General features: G+C 40.6%; 1 protein-coding gene across 3 annotated transcripts in view; it reads left to right on the top strand.

Moving 5' to 3' along the window:
• Positions 1-16,673, top strand: part of MYRIP (myosin VIIA and Rab interacting protein) — a 243,360-nt gene that overhangs the window by 192,489 nt on the left and 34,198 nt on the right. For all 3 annotated transcript variants that reach the window (XM_050892348.1, XM_050892347.1, XM_050892346.1), the window contains exons 9-10: positions 10,623-10,800; positions 15,094-15,743. In XM_050892348.1, the coding sequence (XP_050748305.1) occupies positions 10,623-10,800; positions 15,094-15,743 (828 nt within the window). The remainder of the gene's footprint in view (positions 1-10,622; positions 10,801-15,093; positions 15,744-16,673) is intronic.

Genomic DNA, 16,673 nt, shown 5'->3' with positions numbered 1-16,673 from the left:
AAACCCTTACATGCCACAGCTAACAACGGGGCTCTTGCAACGTATTTATTAGGGCAGGTGTTCCTAGTGTAACCAAGGTTTTTGTAGACAGACTATGTGGCCGCAACAACCCTAAGGGAAGCAAAAATAAAGTGTGCATTTTTTTCTATCAAAGCTACCCAAGTTGACTATTACTGTGTTAGAGTTATGTATGTGAAGCTGTTTCCCAATAAGGATTATTTAAGTAGAGCTTCCTCTGTTTAAGACATTCTTTGTTTTGTTATCTGGCAAACAAATTAGTACTTGAAGCAAGCAGAAGCAGGATAGATTAAATAAAAGGGAAGAAGAAACATGATTAACAGAAAGACAGACATGCAGAGGAAAGGGAGGTACGGATAGCAAATCTTAAGGCAGTTAGGATTTCATAATTTAAAACTGGAAATCCATCTTAGAGCAAATATTTTTATTTGTCTTCTGTGTAGAAGATAATACATGTGGTTTCACTAGCACAATAAAGCTAGTAACATACAGTTACTTAGGGCAGTTGCATACTATAACACTGGCCTTTAGAAACCCATGTTTATTATCGCATTGCATTTTATTACCAAAGTCACTTGTTTACAGTGTAGGGGGAGCTGTAATAATCCCAGATATAACTGTGTGGTTATACCTGCCAAGCAATTTTTCTTTTAATGGCAGCTATTTGTGTGCAGCTCATCCATATCAGCCAGAAACTTCCAGTGGGCTCTGGAAGCCCTGCATTTCCTCCCTGCTCATCCAAAATCACTTGCTTTGAAATCATCATTAAATATGCCTCTTTGTAGTGTGAAGTAAATGCTGTATGCAGAGTGCAGAGAACTTGAGCTGTGTAAGCTGGGGACAGCAAAGTACCAAGAGACCAACTGCATGAGACCTGCTTGACTGGAGCAAAATCTATTGATCTTCATAAGGAACACACACGCACACAGACACACCCCCCATATCTCCCTGAAAGTATATTATTGATTGTTTAACTGCAGTCCTATGGTATGGTAGTAGCTATAGATATTGTTTTTTCCTTTTTTTCCTCTTAGATTTCTTTGAGATCCCTTGCCCATGCTAAAAATAGTGATACAAGGCTGAATATTTTATTTCCCCATCTCATAAAAAGAGATGGATGGCACCATCTGTTTCTCATTACCAATAAGCAAAGGCTCTATAATGTTTGGATAGGAGGAGCTTAGAGCAGTGGGTGGATGCTTCTCTGCTCTCTCAGTCCATTCCCCCCCATACATCACTGCCAGTGAGAGCAAACGACCAGTTGGCATATTGTATCCCATTTAAACATTGACGGAGTGCAGGCATCCTGGTGTGTTCTAAGTGCTGTATTAGTGGTCTTTATTTTACAGCTAAAAGATCGCATATATAAACAGAAGCTCATCCATAATTTATCGTATATAAAACAGCTAGGGATATAGGGAAAAGGAGGATTTCATTAAATACACATTATGATGCACCTCAGGGGAAGCAGAAATTTACTGGTTAAGCTAATTGTAAGGTCCACAGTGTACCGTCAGTTGTTTATTTTTTCTTTTTTTTTTTTTCCTTTGATTTGTTTTAAAGAGAGGGAAGGTTCCACAAGCCTGAGGCTGAACGCTGCTTTGGAAATCCCTGGAGGTTTTGCAGGTGCTCTATACCTTTGTAGGTTTGTCTCAAACAAGTATTTGAAGAAAACCTTTTTGAGGAGGAACCTTTCTGAGGGAGGCATAACACTGTAGGAAGTTTATACCAGCTGACATAAGTTCCTACCTGTCAATGACTCTGTATCAGAAACATCGTATTTATGTCTAATTAAAAAATGTGTCGTGTCATAGGGAAGATGGAGCTTTTAGCTTTTATACGTGAGCTGGGATCAGAAGGTTGCACGGAGTGTATTGCTGGGACCTACTTCCAGTGAGGCAGGCATGCATTTATCCAGAAGCCCATCAGCTGAATCCTGATGGGTTATTTACTGGCTTGTTTCCTTCCAGAAGAAGCCAACTGCAGCACCATCTTCTCTGCACAGAATGGGAAAGAACAGCACATTTTGAGATGGAAAAGCGCTTGGTACTTTAGAAAATAATGAGTCTTTTTTTTTAATATTTATTATGAGAAGATCCAACTTTCTCTAAGTACTGTCCAGCTTACAAATCTTACTGTGATCTGCTGACTTTGCAGGTGTAGCATTGTAGTCTCACTGCAAAAGTGATCTGGATTTCAGATCAAGATGGCCCTGTCCATAGTAATCTGGCTGATTTCCCTCCTTCCACTGCAGCAGAAGGATAGGATACAACTGCTTTGCAATTCTGACTCAGCAATTAGTACCGCTTTTTAAGGCTTCAGGTGGCTAAATAATCAGTGCAAGGCTAAACGTGACAGCATTGTCCTTTTAAAGTTGTTTGTATAGTTTGAGTTTGAGATATATCTCTAGCAGAAGATTACTGATTCTTGATTTCATAGTACTATTCATGCACTTGACGATCATCCAAGAAGACAGTTTTGGATGCTAGGTATATGATCAAGCCCATGCAGGCCTAAATTCAGCTGAATTGCACTTACTGCCAGCAAACCAAGATAGGTTTTAAGGCATGAAAGGGAGTAGGAGAGAGGACAGAGAAGGGTGGTCATTCTATGATGTTATTTTCCAAATAATTTAGGTCACATGTTGTTCTTTCAGCTTTATTTTGTTTTGAAGATGCTATCCTAATACACTGCTGGGTATCACAAAGCTTTAAGGTCTAACTTAAAACCTGTGATACTCAGAGCTAGGCTGCCTGACAAATCTTACTTTATTTTTAGACGAAATCAGCGTGTATATTGTCACAGTGAGAAGCAAATAAACACAGAATGCTTAAGGCTTCCTCTGTCAAGTGGGTGTTCGAGTAGGAGATACAGTGATTCTCTCTGGGTGAGTGCTCTGCTGAGCACAACTTTGAAGATGAGGGTCAGAACAGGACATGAAAGGTTGCACAGGGCACTGAGCAACCTAGAAATTAATGAAAAAAGAATAATCGTGTTCAGTAAAGAGTATTCTCTTGAAAAAAAAGTGACTTTATGAGGCTGCAAGTAGACTTGCGATGAAAATGCCAGCTCACCTCCTTCCCCTGCCCTTTTATACGCATGCACTCTGCCAGTGGGGTATGCTAGTAGTGACTCAGAATCATACTGTCCTACACCAGAACCAGGGATCTGGCCTTTGCAGTTGCTCAGCTTTCTCGTCTGTAAGTAATATGGTAATACTGTCATCACAGAATACTAACTGAGCTCTCAGTATCTTCAAATGAAAGGTGTTACGCAACTGGGAAGTGTCTCCCCTGTTTGGTTTTTGGTTTTTTTTTTAAAGAGATGTAATAGAATATTCCAAGTTTGGGAGGAGGGAAAAAGAATGGGCCATGGGGGAACAAGTGAAAAACAGTAACAGCTAAATGAACAAGGGTACCTGTAAAGGCACTGCTTAGATTACAGTTGCATTGATACATCTACCCTCTATGCCTGTCAAAGCACCTAACAATTGATTTACCACAAAATTCTATAGACTTGTTCACACGAATCCATTACATTGCTTGAACTATGCTACTTTATGCTCCTAGCACTTTCCTAAATTGTTAGCCCCATAAGTACAATAAAAGGATGTTTATACTCATCTTCTGGAACCAATATTTAAATATCCCTTATTACTAGCTTACAAATCCCTTGCAACCAAAGCGATAGCATTTTCACATGTGGGGCCTGCTTATTATTTGTGAGGGGGAAGTCCCTCAAACACTATGGATTATACTTCTGTGTGGTGATGTGTAGAGCTACTTGCATGCTCGGCAGCAATGGGTTTGTTGGGGGATAACCTCCTGCCTCACTCCCTTGCAACCCATCTCTGGATCCTCAGGGTCAGAGGTTGATCAATCCAAACTGAACCAAAATAAATGCACACCCAAATGTGGCTCTACATATTATTACACAGCTGTGCAATTCATACTGCTGACGGACCCATTCCTGATTAACTATGCATTGTTTTTGTAGTCCTTTTAAAGAAACAGTGCTTTTAAGGGGATTGGCTGCCTGAGAGGCTGGTAGAAGGATGGCAAACCATCCAGTGCAGCCAGGCTATGTCTTTGTCACTAGTGAACAACAAGCCAATGTGGGCAGACCCTGGAAGGACAAATGCTCTAAGGCTTTTGTGGGAGAGGGAGCAGTCATCTTTGCTTTCTCCCAGCCTGCTATTCAAGGATTTGCCCTGATGACTGGGATATCCTAACCAGGGTTTAGGTCAGGGCATGAAGAAGGGAGTTTTCTTTCAATTGAGTGTGAAAATCTCCCATTCATCTGCCTGTTCTTGCCCTTTTTCAGAAGCCATAGGGTTGTTAACAGATCCTTTGCCACATACAAGATTAACTAAGGAACAGATGCTTGAAACCCTTGGTATTTCACTCGAACTGCTAAATGTCTGGACTGCATACATTTGAGCAGAGCAAAAATCACTTCCAGGGATAAATAGGCTGTGGCAGAGTGGCACCATCTGCAAGCTCATACTGTCTCCTTCCTGGTGTGGGATTTTACTTTCCAAAGGATGCATTAGCTGTTGATGCTTAGGGATTGCTACTGTATTTGATGGTTCTGTCTGTGCATTAATTGTATTCATAGAGCACAGTTGAGAAGTGGGCGAGGGTTTTTGCTGCACCGCTAGCAGGCATAGCCATAGAATTTGCGGGTGAGGAGAGGGGATGGATAAGGTTGCATTTAAGTCATCTGTTTGTGCTGTCAATTCTAGGCTGCTTCCCTGAATAAACAATGTAGAGCGCAAAGGCCAAATTAACAGCTGCCCCACAGGACAGAGCTTGCACAGCACAGGACTCTGCTGCCCAGATCCAGAGGTACCCTCCCTGCCCTCAGCCCTGGTGCTGAGGTCCCAGTGCCTGCAAGGGCTCCTACCATGGTGACCCTGCAGCTGCCTTACCCTCGCGGCACCCGGGGTTCTCAGTTCCTCCTGAAGCTGGGAGAGTCCTTGATCTATGCTAAATAAGTGCAGAATAAATTACAGTTTTACTAGTTAAACCAGACCGAAGATAGGGTGAAATAGGGAAGTGAGGAGAAAAACATGCGTGATCCATAATATCCTTTGTAGAGTTCAGTCAGTTGCTTTTGGGATCTACTTTGAATTGCCACTTTGGCTTCTCTTTAGAAGAAAGAGAAATTACCCATACTCTTTCATCTTTTGCGGAAGGATGTAGAGCAAAATCTTTGTATTGTCTCTCTAAACAATATGTATACATATAAGAGAGTTATTCAATGTAAAGAATCCGTAGATTATCAACATTAGACTCAATATTCACAAGCAAGTTTTATAAAGAGTTGTTCTTGCTTTTGGTTACTTGTTTGTTTTTATTTATTCAGTGTTCAGAAGCATGAACTTGGAAATTGTTATAGACAGAAGACGGAATATTTATATTTATTAAGTAATAGGAGACATTGTATGTGATTACTTTTTATTCACTCCTTCCTCCTTTAATCTTCTGAAACCACATTGTCTTTTTCTTTTTTTTTTTTGAAGGCCAGCAATGAAACAGGACTGTACATGCAAAAATGATTCCTTTTAGTGCTAGCCCAGTACAAGATGAAGGCTGAGTTCTCTCCATACAGACATTATAACTATGCAGCAGAAATCCCCTGAAGAGGGATTAAAAAAAGAGAATAATAATGTGTCTGGAATTTCTTTTTGAAACAAACATCTCACAGCAGATGCCAGTAGGCAGGATTTGGTGGGGAACTCATCTAACTAAAGTGTTTGGAAATGCCTGTAAATACTGTAACTACGTTTTGCAAGCTGTGCTGTACTGCACAGCAATCCGGTATGCAGCACATGCCTCCAAGGAGTGTGTGCAGGGAACATAGCAAATGACCTGTTGGGTTGCAATGCCATCTGCTGATATACTAATTTATTGCAGAAACTAACAGTTGCAGTACCTTAGTGTCTGACTGCAAACATACAGGGCAGCCTTGTAATTCATCACAAATAAATACACCTAAAATAGCACCTGGCTGACACGGGGTTTTTTGCTAAGGAACCAGAATTTCTATTTAGAAAAGGTGCTGGTAGCTTTAGCTGGGAAGGAAGGATCTTCTTGACCTCTCATGTCTATAAATCAGGACCAAAGCTCCTACATTCCTGCCTCCTTTTGAAAATCATATTTAGTCTGCTGTATTATTTGGATACTTTTGGAAAATAGACTGGATTGGTTCTTCTGCCCTGAGATCTTGTTGCTGTCCAAGTTTGTAGGCAATTGGTAAAGATTCAGCGCCATGACTCCTCCATTTGGTTGGTAAATATCCCTTGTTCCAATGTGAACAGATCCAAGAGCCTATCGGGGTAGCTGGCCTTACCTCCAGGACTTCCCTGTATCCATGCACAGGGAAACTACATGGAGCTCCAGCCCCCAAGTAGGCTTCTCAATCCTGTTCCCTTACATTCAGTGTTTTGCTTCCTATGGAAACATCCACAAGGGAAAAATGTCCCCTGTGGATCTACAGATGGGCTGTTATCTCTGTGATGAAGGGGGGCACAAATGCAGCACAGGAACGTGTGCTTCTGCTGCCTGCCACCGGTTAAGCGTGGCAGTGAAGTCAGCAGCATGGGCAAGCATGTAAGTAGGTTTGTAGCCCATGCTGAAGCCCATGCTATAGCTGTAGGGCTGTTAAGTTAGTGGTGCCAGCTGAGCTGAAGTTGATGCAAATGTGCTAACCAAGATTAGAGCTTTTGCTGTGTAACCTCACACCAAATAACTATCTAGTTTGCTGTTAGTTGCAAAAGCAACAAAAGGAGGTCTTGAGTCATTGCTTTTCAGATAGAGTCATCAGTCAGGCCGGTAATTGATTGGAGATAAACTTGTGGACAAACATTTGCTTTTGTGCTCTGAAAAAAATGGCCCGTTTATGCCAATGTAGACTGATTTGTTCTCATGCCAGGATATGCTTCTGTCCTATTCCTGCACCAGGCTTGGCTATTGACACTCCTTTTTTGTATCGTTATCGGTGTTACCAGTGATGTGAACTGCTATCAGGGATGAATATTTACACTTCCTTTCCACCCATACTTGTCTGAGTAAAACACAATTCTACTACCTGTCCTTCCATCCCTATCTAAAACTAACTTTCAGAACAAGAAATAACCTAATCCTCTGCTTTTATTTATTCTTTTTAATTGGAGTTTATTAGAACGATGTCATTTCTTGATCATTTAAATCTGTCCAGATACAAAAACTACAGAGAACTACAAAAGTAGTCGTGAAGAGTGCTAGTTCAACAGCCTCTTCCAGTAGCATCATTTCATCCTTTTTCAGGATCTGAATGCAGGGGTGCAGCCAAGCTATTTTAGCTTGGCATTACTTTTCTCTCCTCGAGCCTTCTGTGACATTGAACCGTCTTCAGTGAGAAGAGGTGGTACTTCTAGCAGAGCAGTCCAAGACAGATTTTATCAAAAATTCACATAAAATGTAGAAAAAGGATGAGGATGGCCTCAAGCCAAGCTTTGGAGGCACCAAAAGCTTTTTTCCTTGCTGCATTTAGAGGGATTTTCCTGGGAATTAGCAGTAGTTCCTGCATAATACCAATTTCCTGCTCTCCACAGAGAGTTGGCAGAAACTGTGGAGAGCAGTTTCCCTCTGACCTGACCCAAAAGTTTCAGCACACAATTTAAAAGAATCAGCTTGTTTTAGATAAGCTTGTTTGGATAAGCTTATTTGAGATCCTAGGCTGCTATACCACATGGAACTGTCTACTTTCTTTTCTGTGCTTCCTTGTTTTTCAGTGCTTTTCAGTCCATAAGGCCCTTCATGCTCGTCTTCTCCTTTTTAAATCCTTCAAGCTGTTGTGTATCTTCTAGTCCTTTTGAAAGATATATCCGCCCTGTACTGTAGACGCACCTGAGCTAGCTTCAGATTGCTCAAGCAGTGCTGGTAGCAGCGTTGCTGCAGAAGCATAGGTCTGAGGGCAGGATTGCTGAGCTCCTTCAGCAGGTTTCGCAGACTCTGCCAAGTTCTGCGTTGTCAGGGCTAAGCTGCTGGTGGGTCTCAGGTTAGTTGAGAGCTAAATGCAGACACTGCCATCACTGCGATGCAGCCTTTACTGTGATGTTTATGAAACAGTGAGTAGGCAGGCGAGAAGCTGCCATTTAAACAAAACACCAGAAAAGTTGTCAAACCTACAGATTTTACATAATAAGAAAAAACATGTTACTTTCATTGTCTGAGCCCAGGTTATCATTAAACAGACTACTTAAGTTTTTCCTGATTTTTTTCTTCTCCTTCTTACAATTCAGTTCTTTAAATAATAAGGGAAAACAGATACTAGTCATTAAACTGTAGGATATTCCTTCTTCTGGGTTCTTCAGCATCTCTCATCTCTCTGTGTTTGGCATATATGTGGAAAAAGAATGTGCCCTGAAGGAATAGTCTTGGTACTGTGAAAATAGTGACAGCCGCAACAACTTGCTGCTTTCAGTACGTAACAAGTTTAACACAAAGATATGGGAGGATATGGCAGATGTGAACTGGACCTAATTTATTGTAAGAATGGGAAGTTCGGTAATTCTTGCTTTGCAATGAAGTGAAGTGAGCCACAGCACAGTTAAAACTTGTCATAGTTCAGGCTGCAAATTTGTGGCAGAATTGTTTATACTGTCCATGTATCCTGGCAGGATGAAATGAAAGTTAATGAGCAAATTCCTATAGCAAAACAATTTATGTACCTGTCTGTATTGTGTTAAATTATTAACCCTTTTACAGCGTTAAGGAGGATTCAGATGATCTTGATCAGTTGAAGATATAATTTGAGGTTTGAAACAGCCTAAATATACACTTGAATATAGCTGGTTTGTGAAAGTGGCTCATCTGAAAGATTCCCTATAATAAAATTATACAGTACTATGAGCTTATTGTTAGTAGTTCATGTCACTGAATTTGAAAGGAAACACTCCAATGCATCACGTTAGGACCTATGTCTTTGCATGGACAGGATTAACCAAGTTATGCGGTCATAGCAGTTACAGAAAATATTTGATTCTAGGGCAATAATTCTGACTTTTTATCCAGAGTTCAGAAGCCAAACTAAACCCTGGTGCTTAGTTGTGTTTCTTTTTACTGAATCTGTTATGAAATCACACTGCTGAGCCAAGGATACAGGAAGATTTGCAGTTAATTAAATCTTCTGGCATGGTACATGGGGCCCACACAGGAGCATTTCAGATGGGAGGAGGTGCAGCCAGAAAAGTGGTGTAAGTGTTGCTTTCAAGCCAGCAGGACTCCCAGCAATACTTATGCTGTCCTGGGAATTGAAGGGACTTGAAAATAGCTGAAAGTCAAGTTATCCTTTTCCTCAACTGCACCAGTGCAAAGCAGAGCTCTGATGCAGGCAAAGACTGGCCCTTTTGAGATTAACAGTTTTAGTTAACTATTTGTAATTTGAACATCAGTAAAACTGTACAAAGATTTGAGTGCCAGCTTGGCCTGCATAAAGAAGCTGAGCCACTTGAAAGCATATTTCTTAATGAAACCTTGGTGTATACAGGCAGTCTTTTACCGACTCTGTTATGAAGGCCAAGACAGAGGTTTTGAGTGGTAAAAAGTTATCGGGAAAAAGCTAATTGTCGTTTCAAAAAGTGATCTCTCTTGCCATTCGAGCTGCCTAAGCACATGTTGTCATCAAAAGCAAAGTTATTAATTAAAAAAAAAAAAAATTGTGCTGCAGCAAAATAGTGACAGCCAGATGTTAAAACTTGACTCAAGCTGTAGCCTTGTTTCTAGAATTACATATGTGATTTGATATGTAAGAGTGACTTCTCCTGAAATCAGCAGGACACTGCCAGCTTTCACAGTTTTTTAAAACTGGCCAAGTTTAAATATGACTTATGTAGCTGACCCCAGTGCCTAAGTCAAAACTAAAATGTGTGATCTATTTATGTAGATCCAAAGGAAAGCGCCTTCCCCTCAGCAGTAGTCAGGCTTCATTAACAATCACAACAGTATTTTACCTCATTTTGACTTGAAATGTGACCCTCCTATAAACAAATAGATGTGCAATTGTAGGCTATGTTGACTTCATTAGCAAGACTGCATAAAACTGCCCAGCATATTGTGTGATATGTATGTCCTAGCAAACAAAAGAACTCTGCATTAAAATCAGTTGAGTTGCACATCTATTTCTGGGGAACAGGCTGTTTGTTTGCTTTTTTTTAATTTTTAACTTCTGCAAATTGTTACACCAGATGGCCCGTTGAGCCAACAATAGATCATCATGTCTCACCACAATGGGATCTCTTTCTGGCTAGCTTGAGTTGAAGCAGTTAGATATCAGTCCTCACCAAGCACATTCCTAACAACTTCACCTTAATTATTTCTTTCCATCTGGTCCATGGTAGTATAAACAATCTCCTGCCTCCTTGCATAGCATCAGAAATGCACATAAATAAGCAATCTAGTGCTGAAACAATTCTTTTGAACACATTAAATTCCATTTCTGGATGCTAGCAGATCCCACACTTCCATGGGTAACTGAATACTCATACTAATTACTGTAAAGAGTTTGATAATTAAGTATTTCTATTTTTAAATTATGCTTTTTCATTTTTATTCTCACAGAGGTCTCAGTCTGCATTCTCCCTGGCTAGTGAAGATATGCCCAGTAAAGGACTAGACCCTGCATCATCTGTGACTGAGGCTCTTTGGAGGCAGCAAAAAGGACAATTCAGGAAACAGAAGGAACGCAAGCTCTCTGCATTACCCAGCTGGAAAAGTGTGGACAGGCTAAATGAAACAAGTAAATATTTCTAGTACAAATATGATTCTTTTTTTGGTTCTCACTCACATGTGGAATAAACACGACTTACAGCAAAGACCTTCTCCAGGAAATTTCTGCTGACCTCTGTGCTTGCAGGGGTCACCTGTAAAAATGTCTATTTGGTGATGCTGAGTGTCATGATTTCACTGGGCTGTGTCATTGCTTATCTTACCTTTTTTTTTTTCCCCAAGAAAAGATTCAAAATTTGGGCCTTTGGGGAGTTGATTTTGGCCTGTTAGGAAACATTAGGCATCTAATTTGGATACATTTCAGATCTTCTAAGACACAAGAGCCCAGGGGCCCTGCTTTGTCACCTGGTTCTCTGTCCTCCAGTTGAAGTTTTTGCAGCTGTTTTGCAGTTGAGTTTGCAGCTGCCCACACTATCCCTTCTGTTGCACAAGTTAACTGTTCGTGAGGTTACATGGTGTCGTGGTTTGTCCCCAGCCAGCAACTAAGCACCACACAGCCACCACATCCCAGCCGAAACCAGGACACATGGTGAACCAAACAGTGAAATAATTTACATTTAGGATTCCTCCTTGCACCTTTATTTTCAACCCCGATGAATTCACCAATGCAGTGTTCTGTGCAGCCCTACTAACTACTGCTTCCACACAAGTTTGAGGAAGCTGTATGAGTAGGAACTTCACAGACCAGCAGTTTCCCTAGATCTGTCCTCTGTCTCCGTGCATTAGGTGTGGCTGTGAATATGGATGATGGACAGTGAGCAGCTTCCTAAGTCAGGCCATTCCTGAATCAGCACCCTGGGATAGAATACAATTCCCTGCTTACTTCAGGATGACATAAGTACAGGCTGTCATTGAAGAAGGTGGTTCCTGCTCTTGGGCGGGTCCCATTTCCACTGCCTCTCTTGTTCTGGCTGTAGTGTTCATGAGGCCACAAGAGTGTAGCACCAGGCAACTGCTGCACGGAAGAGTTGGTTTGTTTTCACGCCCACAGCTGCACAAGGGGAAGGGCTGAACTGCTCACTGCAGCAGCAGCCCCTGGCTCCAGGTAACGGGGAACAGCAAAGCTAACACTATCTGCTGCTGTTGTCCTCCCATGACAGAGTCTGCTTGTTCCTGCTTCTTCTCTTGTAACAGCTGTAGAGCCCATCTGACTCCTGTAGCAAATTGGTTCATGAAGCTAAACAAGCAGAAAACTTCTCTTTTGTAGGGTGAGTTTACTGGTGCTGTAACTCCCACAGCTGGCTCACTAGGTGCGCGCACAGCCAAAATATGTGTTTGGGTGTAGTGGGGACCAGGGATGGAGGCTGCCCATCAATTCATTTATCTGTAATGCCAGTTGATAACCTGGGAGACTGAAAATTAGACAGTGTCAATACCCGTCCTCCCCCGCAAAAGAAAGTGATAGTAAAGTAGTACTAAAATGTGACTTAACTAAGTGTGCATTACTTTGTGAACTGCTCATTCAGTCCCCTGTTAGAAGTGTTGTTCTCCTGGGCATTTTAGTGGAAGGCCTATTTTCAGTAAAGCAGTTAATTGGGTGCTTAAATTTAAGAACCCACTTCAATCCCATTGAATTCAACTGTTGAGCCATTTAGTACTTAACAATTGCTTAACCATAACAGAATGACAAATTGACCCAGTTTCCTTTTAGGTGCTCTGCTCAGAGGATTTGTTCTGCTGCTTTCATCTAAGAACCACATTTGTGATGAAATTGTGGTGCCTATTGAGCTTATAGTAAATAGCTGATTGTGCTAATATGTGTAAATATGATCTCACCTATGCAGTAGTAAGCAGCTCTGTATTAGGATACAGAAAACGAAAGAAATCTCAACCAAGAGTTCAAAGTAGTGACATCAGTGGGCTTTTTAGTCATGTAGCCAAAAAGCAGTTCACAATTCATTTTGATTACAGTTTGCACTGGTTTAAATGATGACTCGAGCCAAATCATGAATTTGTGCTTTTTTCCCCTTTACCAGTAGTTTCACAATGAGACTTCTTAAATCTGTTTTCATTTTCACATGGATAAATTATAGCGTATACCCAAAGAATTGTGTGCAAAATCCATTCTTTCAAGTAAGTGACTTTGTTTTGGAAAATCAGGAAGGGAGCATTTGACATTACTTGAAGCTGGGATAAAAGTGAGTCAGCCTTCTGAATATAAAGTTCTCGGTGGCCTTCCTTTTCACCCTGCTTACCCTCTAAGATGTAATCAACTACTATCTTGTCCTTTCTTCAGTTAACTCAGGATGTTTGACTGATTCTCATGTGTTGTTGCTAAACAAAATAAGGGGATATGGTTTGGGAGAGAAAAAAGTATGTAGCACTCCACTGCTTTACGTTTGTGTAATGTGGTGCAGCTGAATTCAATTCCTGTTGGAGATTTATATCTTGCAGAGTTGTTTGCTTTGTTTGAAGGAACAATGTTTTTAAAGAAAGGTCTTCTTTCTCTTGAGAGAATCCTATACTTAGATTAGTGAGCACAGCTGGAAAAAGTGAACAAGCAGAAGTTCCTTATGCTTAACAGCTTGTATTCTTTTTTCCTCCAAAATCAGCTGTTACAATAAAGAGTTATTAGTTCTCCTTATAAACCTGACTTCAGTTATATCCTCAGCTGGTCATTGCTACAGGAAAACTATTACTATTTTGATTTCTTTTTAAGCAGGAGTAAGAATGACTTCAGTGATGTATTTTCTCAAGTTCTCTGAATTGGCATGAAATTTAGGAAGTGAAAACAAGCCAAAAGGACTCAAATGAGTAACAAATACAAAACCTGTTCTAAATCTTGCATAGCTCCTAAGTTTAATTACCATTTAATTATTGTTTCATTTTTGTGGGGGTGTTTTGTTGGTGGTAGTGCACCACAGACTTTTTTTTTGTTTAAAAACTAAGCACACCTTCTTACTGCATACTTGCATTCTTTATGAACAATTCCAGGGAAAAAGTCGTTATCTTGAAGCTCCAAGTATTTGTAATCATGTAATGCAAGATGCTTGAGTATCATCTACAACACAATCCAGATTTTACTTTGTCCATTTTTAAATAGTGATGTTCTGTTTACAGTTTTAGAAAACTAATAGTTCATAATAAGTATTTCTACAGTTTTCTGGAAATGGCAAATTTGAACCCATGGAAGGAATCCATAAGGCTGAAAAGTTCATTCAATAGGCTGAGATTATGGTGTAAATCCATGGCATTATATATTTATTCAACTGCTGTGGGCAGTAGAGTCATCACACATTCACATTTCCCATGAAGGGACTTTTCAAGTTTGATTGGAAATGGAATCTAAATTTAGAAGAAATGCAATTCTGTGAGTTATACAGCACTTTTTGACCATATTTGTGGCAATTTTTTTTTCTGTCGGAATTGTAAAACATACTCTGAAAAAGTGTAAGAATACAAGAGCAGCAGCGCTTGGGTCAGACAAAAAGCTCATTTAGTCTAGGATACAGCAACAGCAGCAACAGTAGCCATAAGCAAGAGCCTAGGAAAGATTAGGAGAAAGCAAGTATTTTTCATGCTGCCTCTGAGTAGGCTCTGAACCTCCAGAACTTTCAGCTTAATGACTATCTCAGCTAGAAGTGTTTTTCTGTATTTAGTAAACCTCAGTGGATTTCTCTTCCATGTCCATAGCCATCTCTGTTTTATCCCAGATTAATTTCTAGTATCCATAACACCGTTAAGGAAGGAGCTCCATAGGTCTGGTATCCATTGCATCCCACTTCTTTTGTTTCTTTTGAACCTTGATTTCTCTAGTTTCACTTGATGTCCTCTAGTAGTTAGGTTGTAAGAGATTCCCCCATCTCTTTTAGCAGGTATCCTCTCAGTCTTCTCTCCTCCAGATGGCAGAGCTCTGGCTTACTTAGTCATTCCTTGAATGGAAGCCGTTTCAGAACCTGGTGCAACCTTTGTTGCTCTTCTCTGATCCTTTTTCTATCTTTTGTTTTCAAGATGGGGGACCAGAACTGCACACGGAATCGAAGACATTTGCAAAACACGGGATTTATACATGTTTGTGTACTGATGTTCCCTCAGCCTTTCCTAATAATTTGTTTAGAAAAAAGCTTTGGTCCTAGTACTCTCACATTTTAAATAGTCATCACCATGACCTTAAGTGGTGGCTTCGATTAAAAGGAGTACGGCAGCATGGCTTGCAACATGAGAGAGTTCATGTAGCAGCAGCACTTGCATTTGTTCATTAGTTTTGTTGAACCCTCCAATTTGTGGCCAGTTGATCGCAAACTGGCAGGTAAAATGAGCCTTGCACACTGTGATCACAACTGTTCTTGTTTCGTTTTCATAGATCCATCTTCTGTTTTTCAAAGCACTGATGGAAACTGGGTAGCTTTGCAGAATGTCGCTTTGCCTCGTCCTCGAATGCTCGCCAAACCAAAGAGTCAAGTATTCGAAGCTTTGGAGAATGAATCCAGCATTGTGTCTGCCTATGACGAGATGGGCTCAGACAGCGAGGACGACTATGACTGGAATGTGGCCTTGAACAAGCTGCGTCGGAGGCCTCGGCAATTGCCAGACGATTTCTATTACACCAATTCCCAGTATGGTACTGAATGGGTTTATGGCAATGATCAGTACCGGGCAGTGACCTCTCCTTCCTCTGGGTTGTACACCAATACTGAGACACTGTTCTCCGATTCAGAAACATCTTCAGTAAACTCTTCCCAGGAAGTTAAAGGACCTAGCAAACTTCTCTGGTTACAAAGCAGAACTCAAAGTGATATGCCCAGAATGGAAAAAACCCACTTCCATGGAGAACTGGATGTAAATTTCAATCCACAGGCAACCAGCTTGGAGTATTCGGACAGCAGTGAGACTGAAGAAGTCCATTATGATTTAGAAAAGAGATCAAGAAGGTGGAGAAAGAACAAAGCGATCTCTGAAGAATTATGTGAAGAAAAAAATCACACAAAAGCCAACAAGATGAATTTAAGTCAGGTAATTGTGTTTGAGCTTACCAACAGCATTCTCAAAAAGAGCTGGGCAAAACTAATTAAGCTATGCTGGCAATAACATGTGAATCATGAGTGGGAGGTGGAGTGTTCTTGCAAGATTTATCTTCCTCATGCCTCCTAACTGAGAAGAAGCAAAGGTAAAGTGTTATATATACCATGAACAGGCTTTGCCTTTTTCTCAAATATGCCACTTCCATCTGATCAATGACATTGTTAATGCTGTAAAATACAGCGCTCTTTAAAAAAAAAAAAGTCAGGATTTGCCAACAGCTAACAAATGTTGACTAATCACTTGTTTTGTTGCATTGGGGATTTTTTTAACTCCCTTGTTCTTGGAATAAGAAATAACTTGTATGCCTGGGAATCTTCTGTGTGCTGTTTGCAAACATCCTGGTAAGGCATAAAGCTAATGAGCAGCAGAAATTCAGAAACGGCTATTTTTGAAATATGGTCCAAGTGATGTCCTCTTTTAATTGGTCACTTGATTGTGAGTTCTGATGTGTTAGGGTGAGTGTTCGCAAACGACTTCATTTAAATAATTTGTCAATTGATAAAAAAAAAACAAACCACAAACAGAATATAACAGCTCAAACTTGGAAAAACTGATCATACAACTTGAAGATAGCAAAGTACTCCTCAAACGTTTCTTTTAAACAAGAAGTGTGGGATAACCAGAAAACCAAGAAGTCTTCTCTGTTTGGAGGTTGTCCAGGTCTGGGACTGATATTATGTAAGGGATCTGATTGTCCCGCAAAACGTTTTTAGCAGTACAAGCACACTTCTAACTCTAATTACCCAGCTGGATGAGGAGAATATTGACCCCTTGTCCAGTTCCATTTCCCACATCCTACCCCTCTTAAATCCTGGAGCTGCACCGTTGCTGCAGCAGAGTAATGGTAAGCCTGAAGCAAGG

Source organism: Gymnogyps californianus, chromosome 2 (genome assembly GCF_018139145.2).
Source record: "Gymnogyps californianus isolate 813 chromosome 2, ASM1813914v2, whole genome shotgun sequence".
Classification (NCBI taxonomy): domain Eukaryota; kingdom Metazoa; phylum Chordata; class Aves; order Accipitriformes; family Cathartidae; genus Gymnogyps; species Gymnogyps californianus.
Note: the sequence above shows the minus strand (reverse complement) of the source record. Positions and strands in the feature narration are given on the sequence as shown.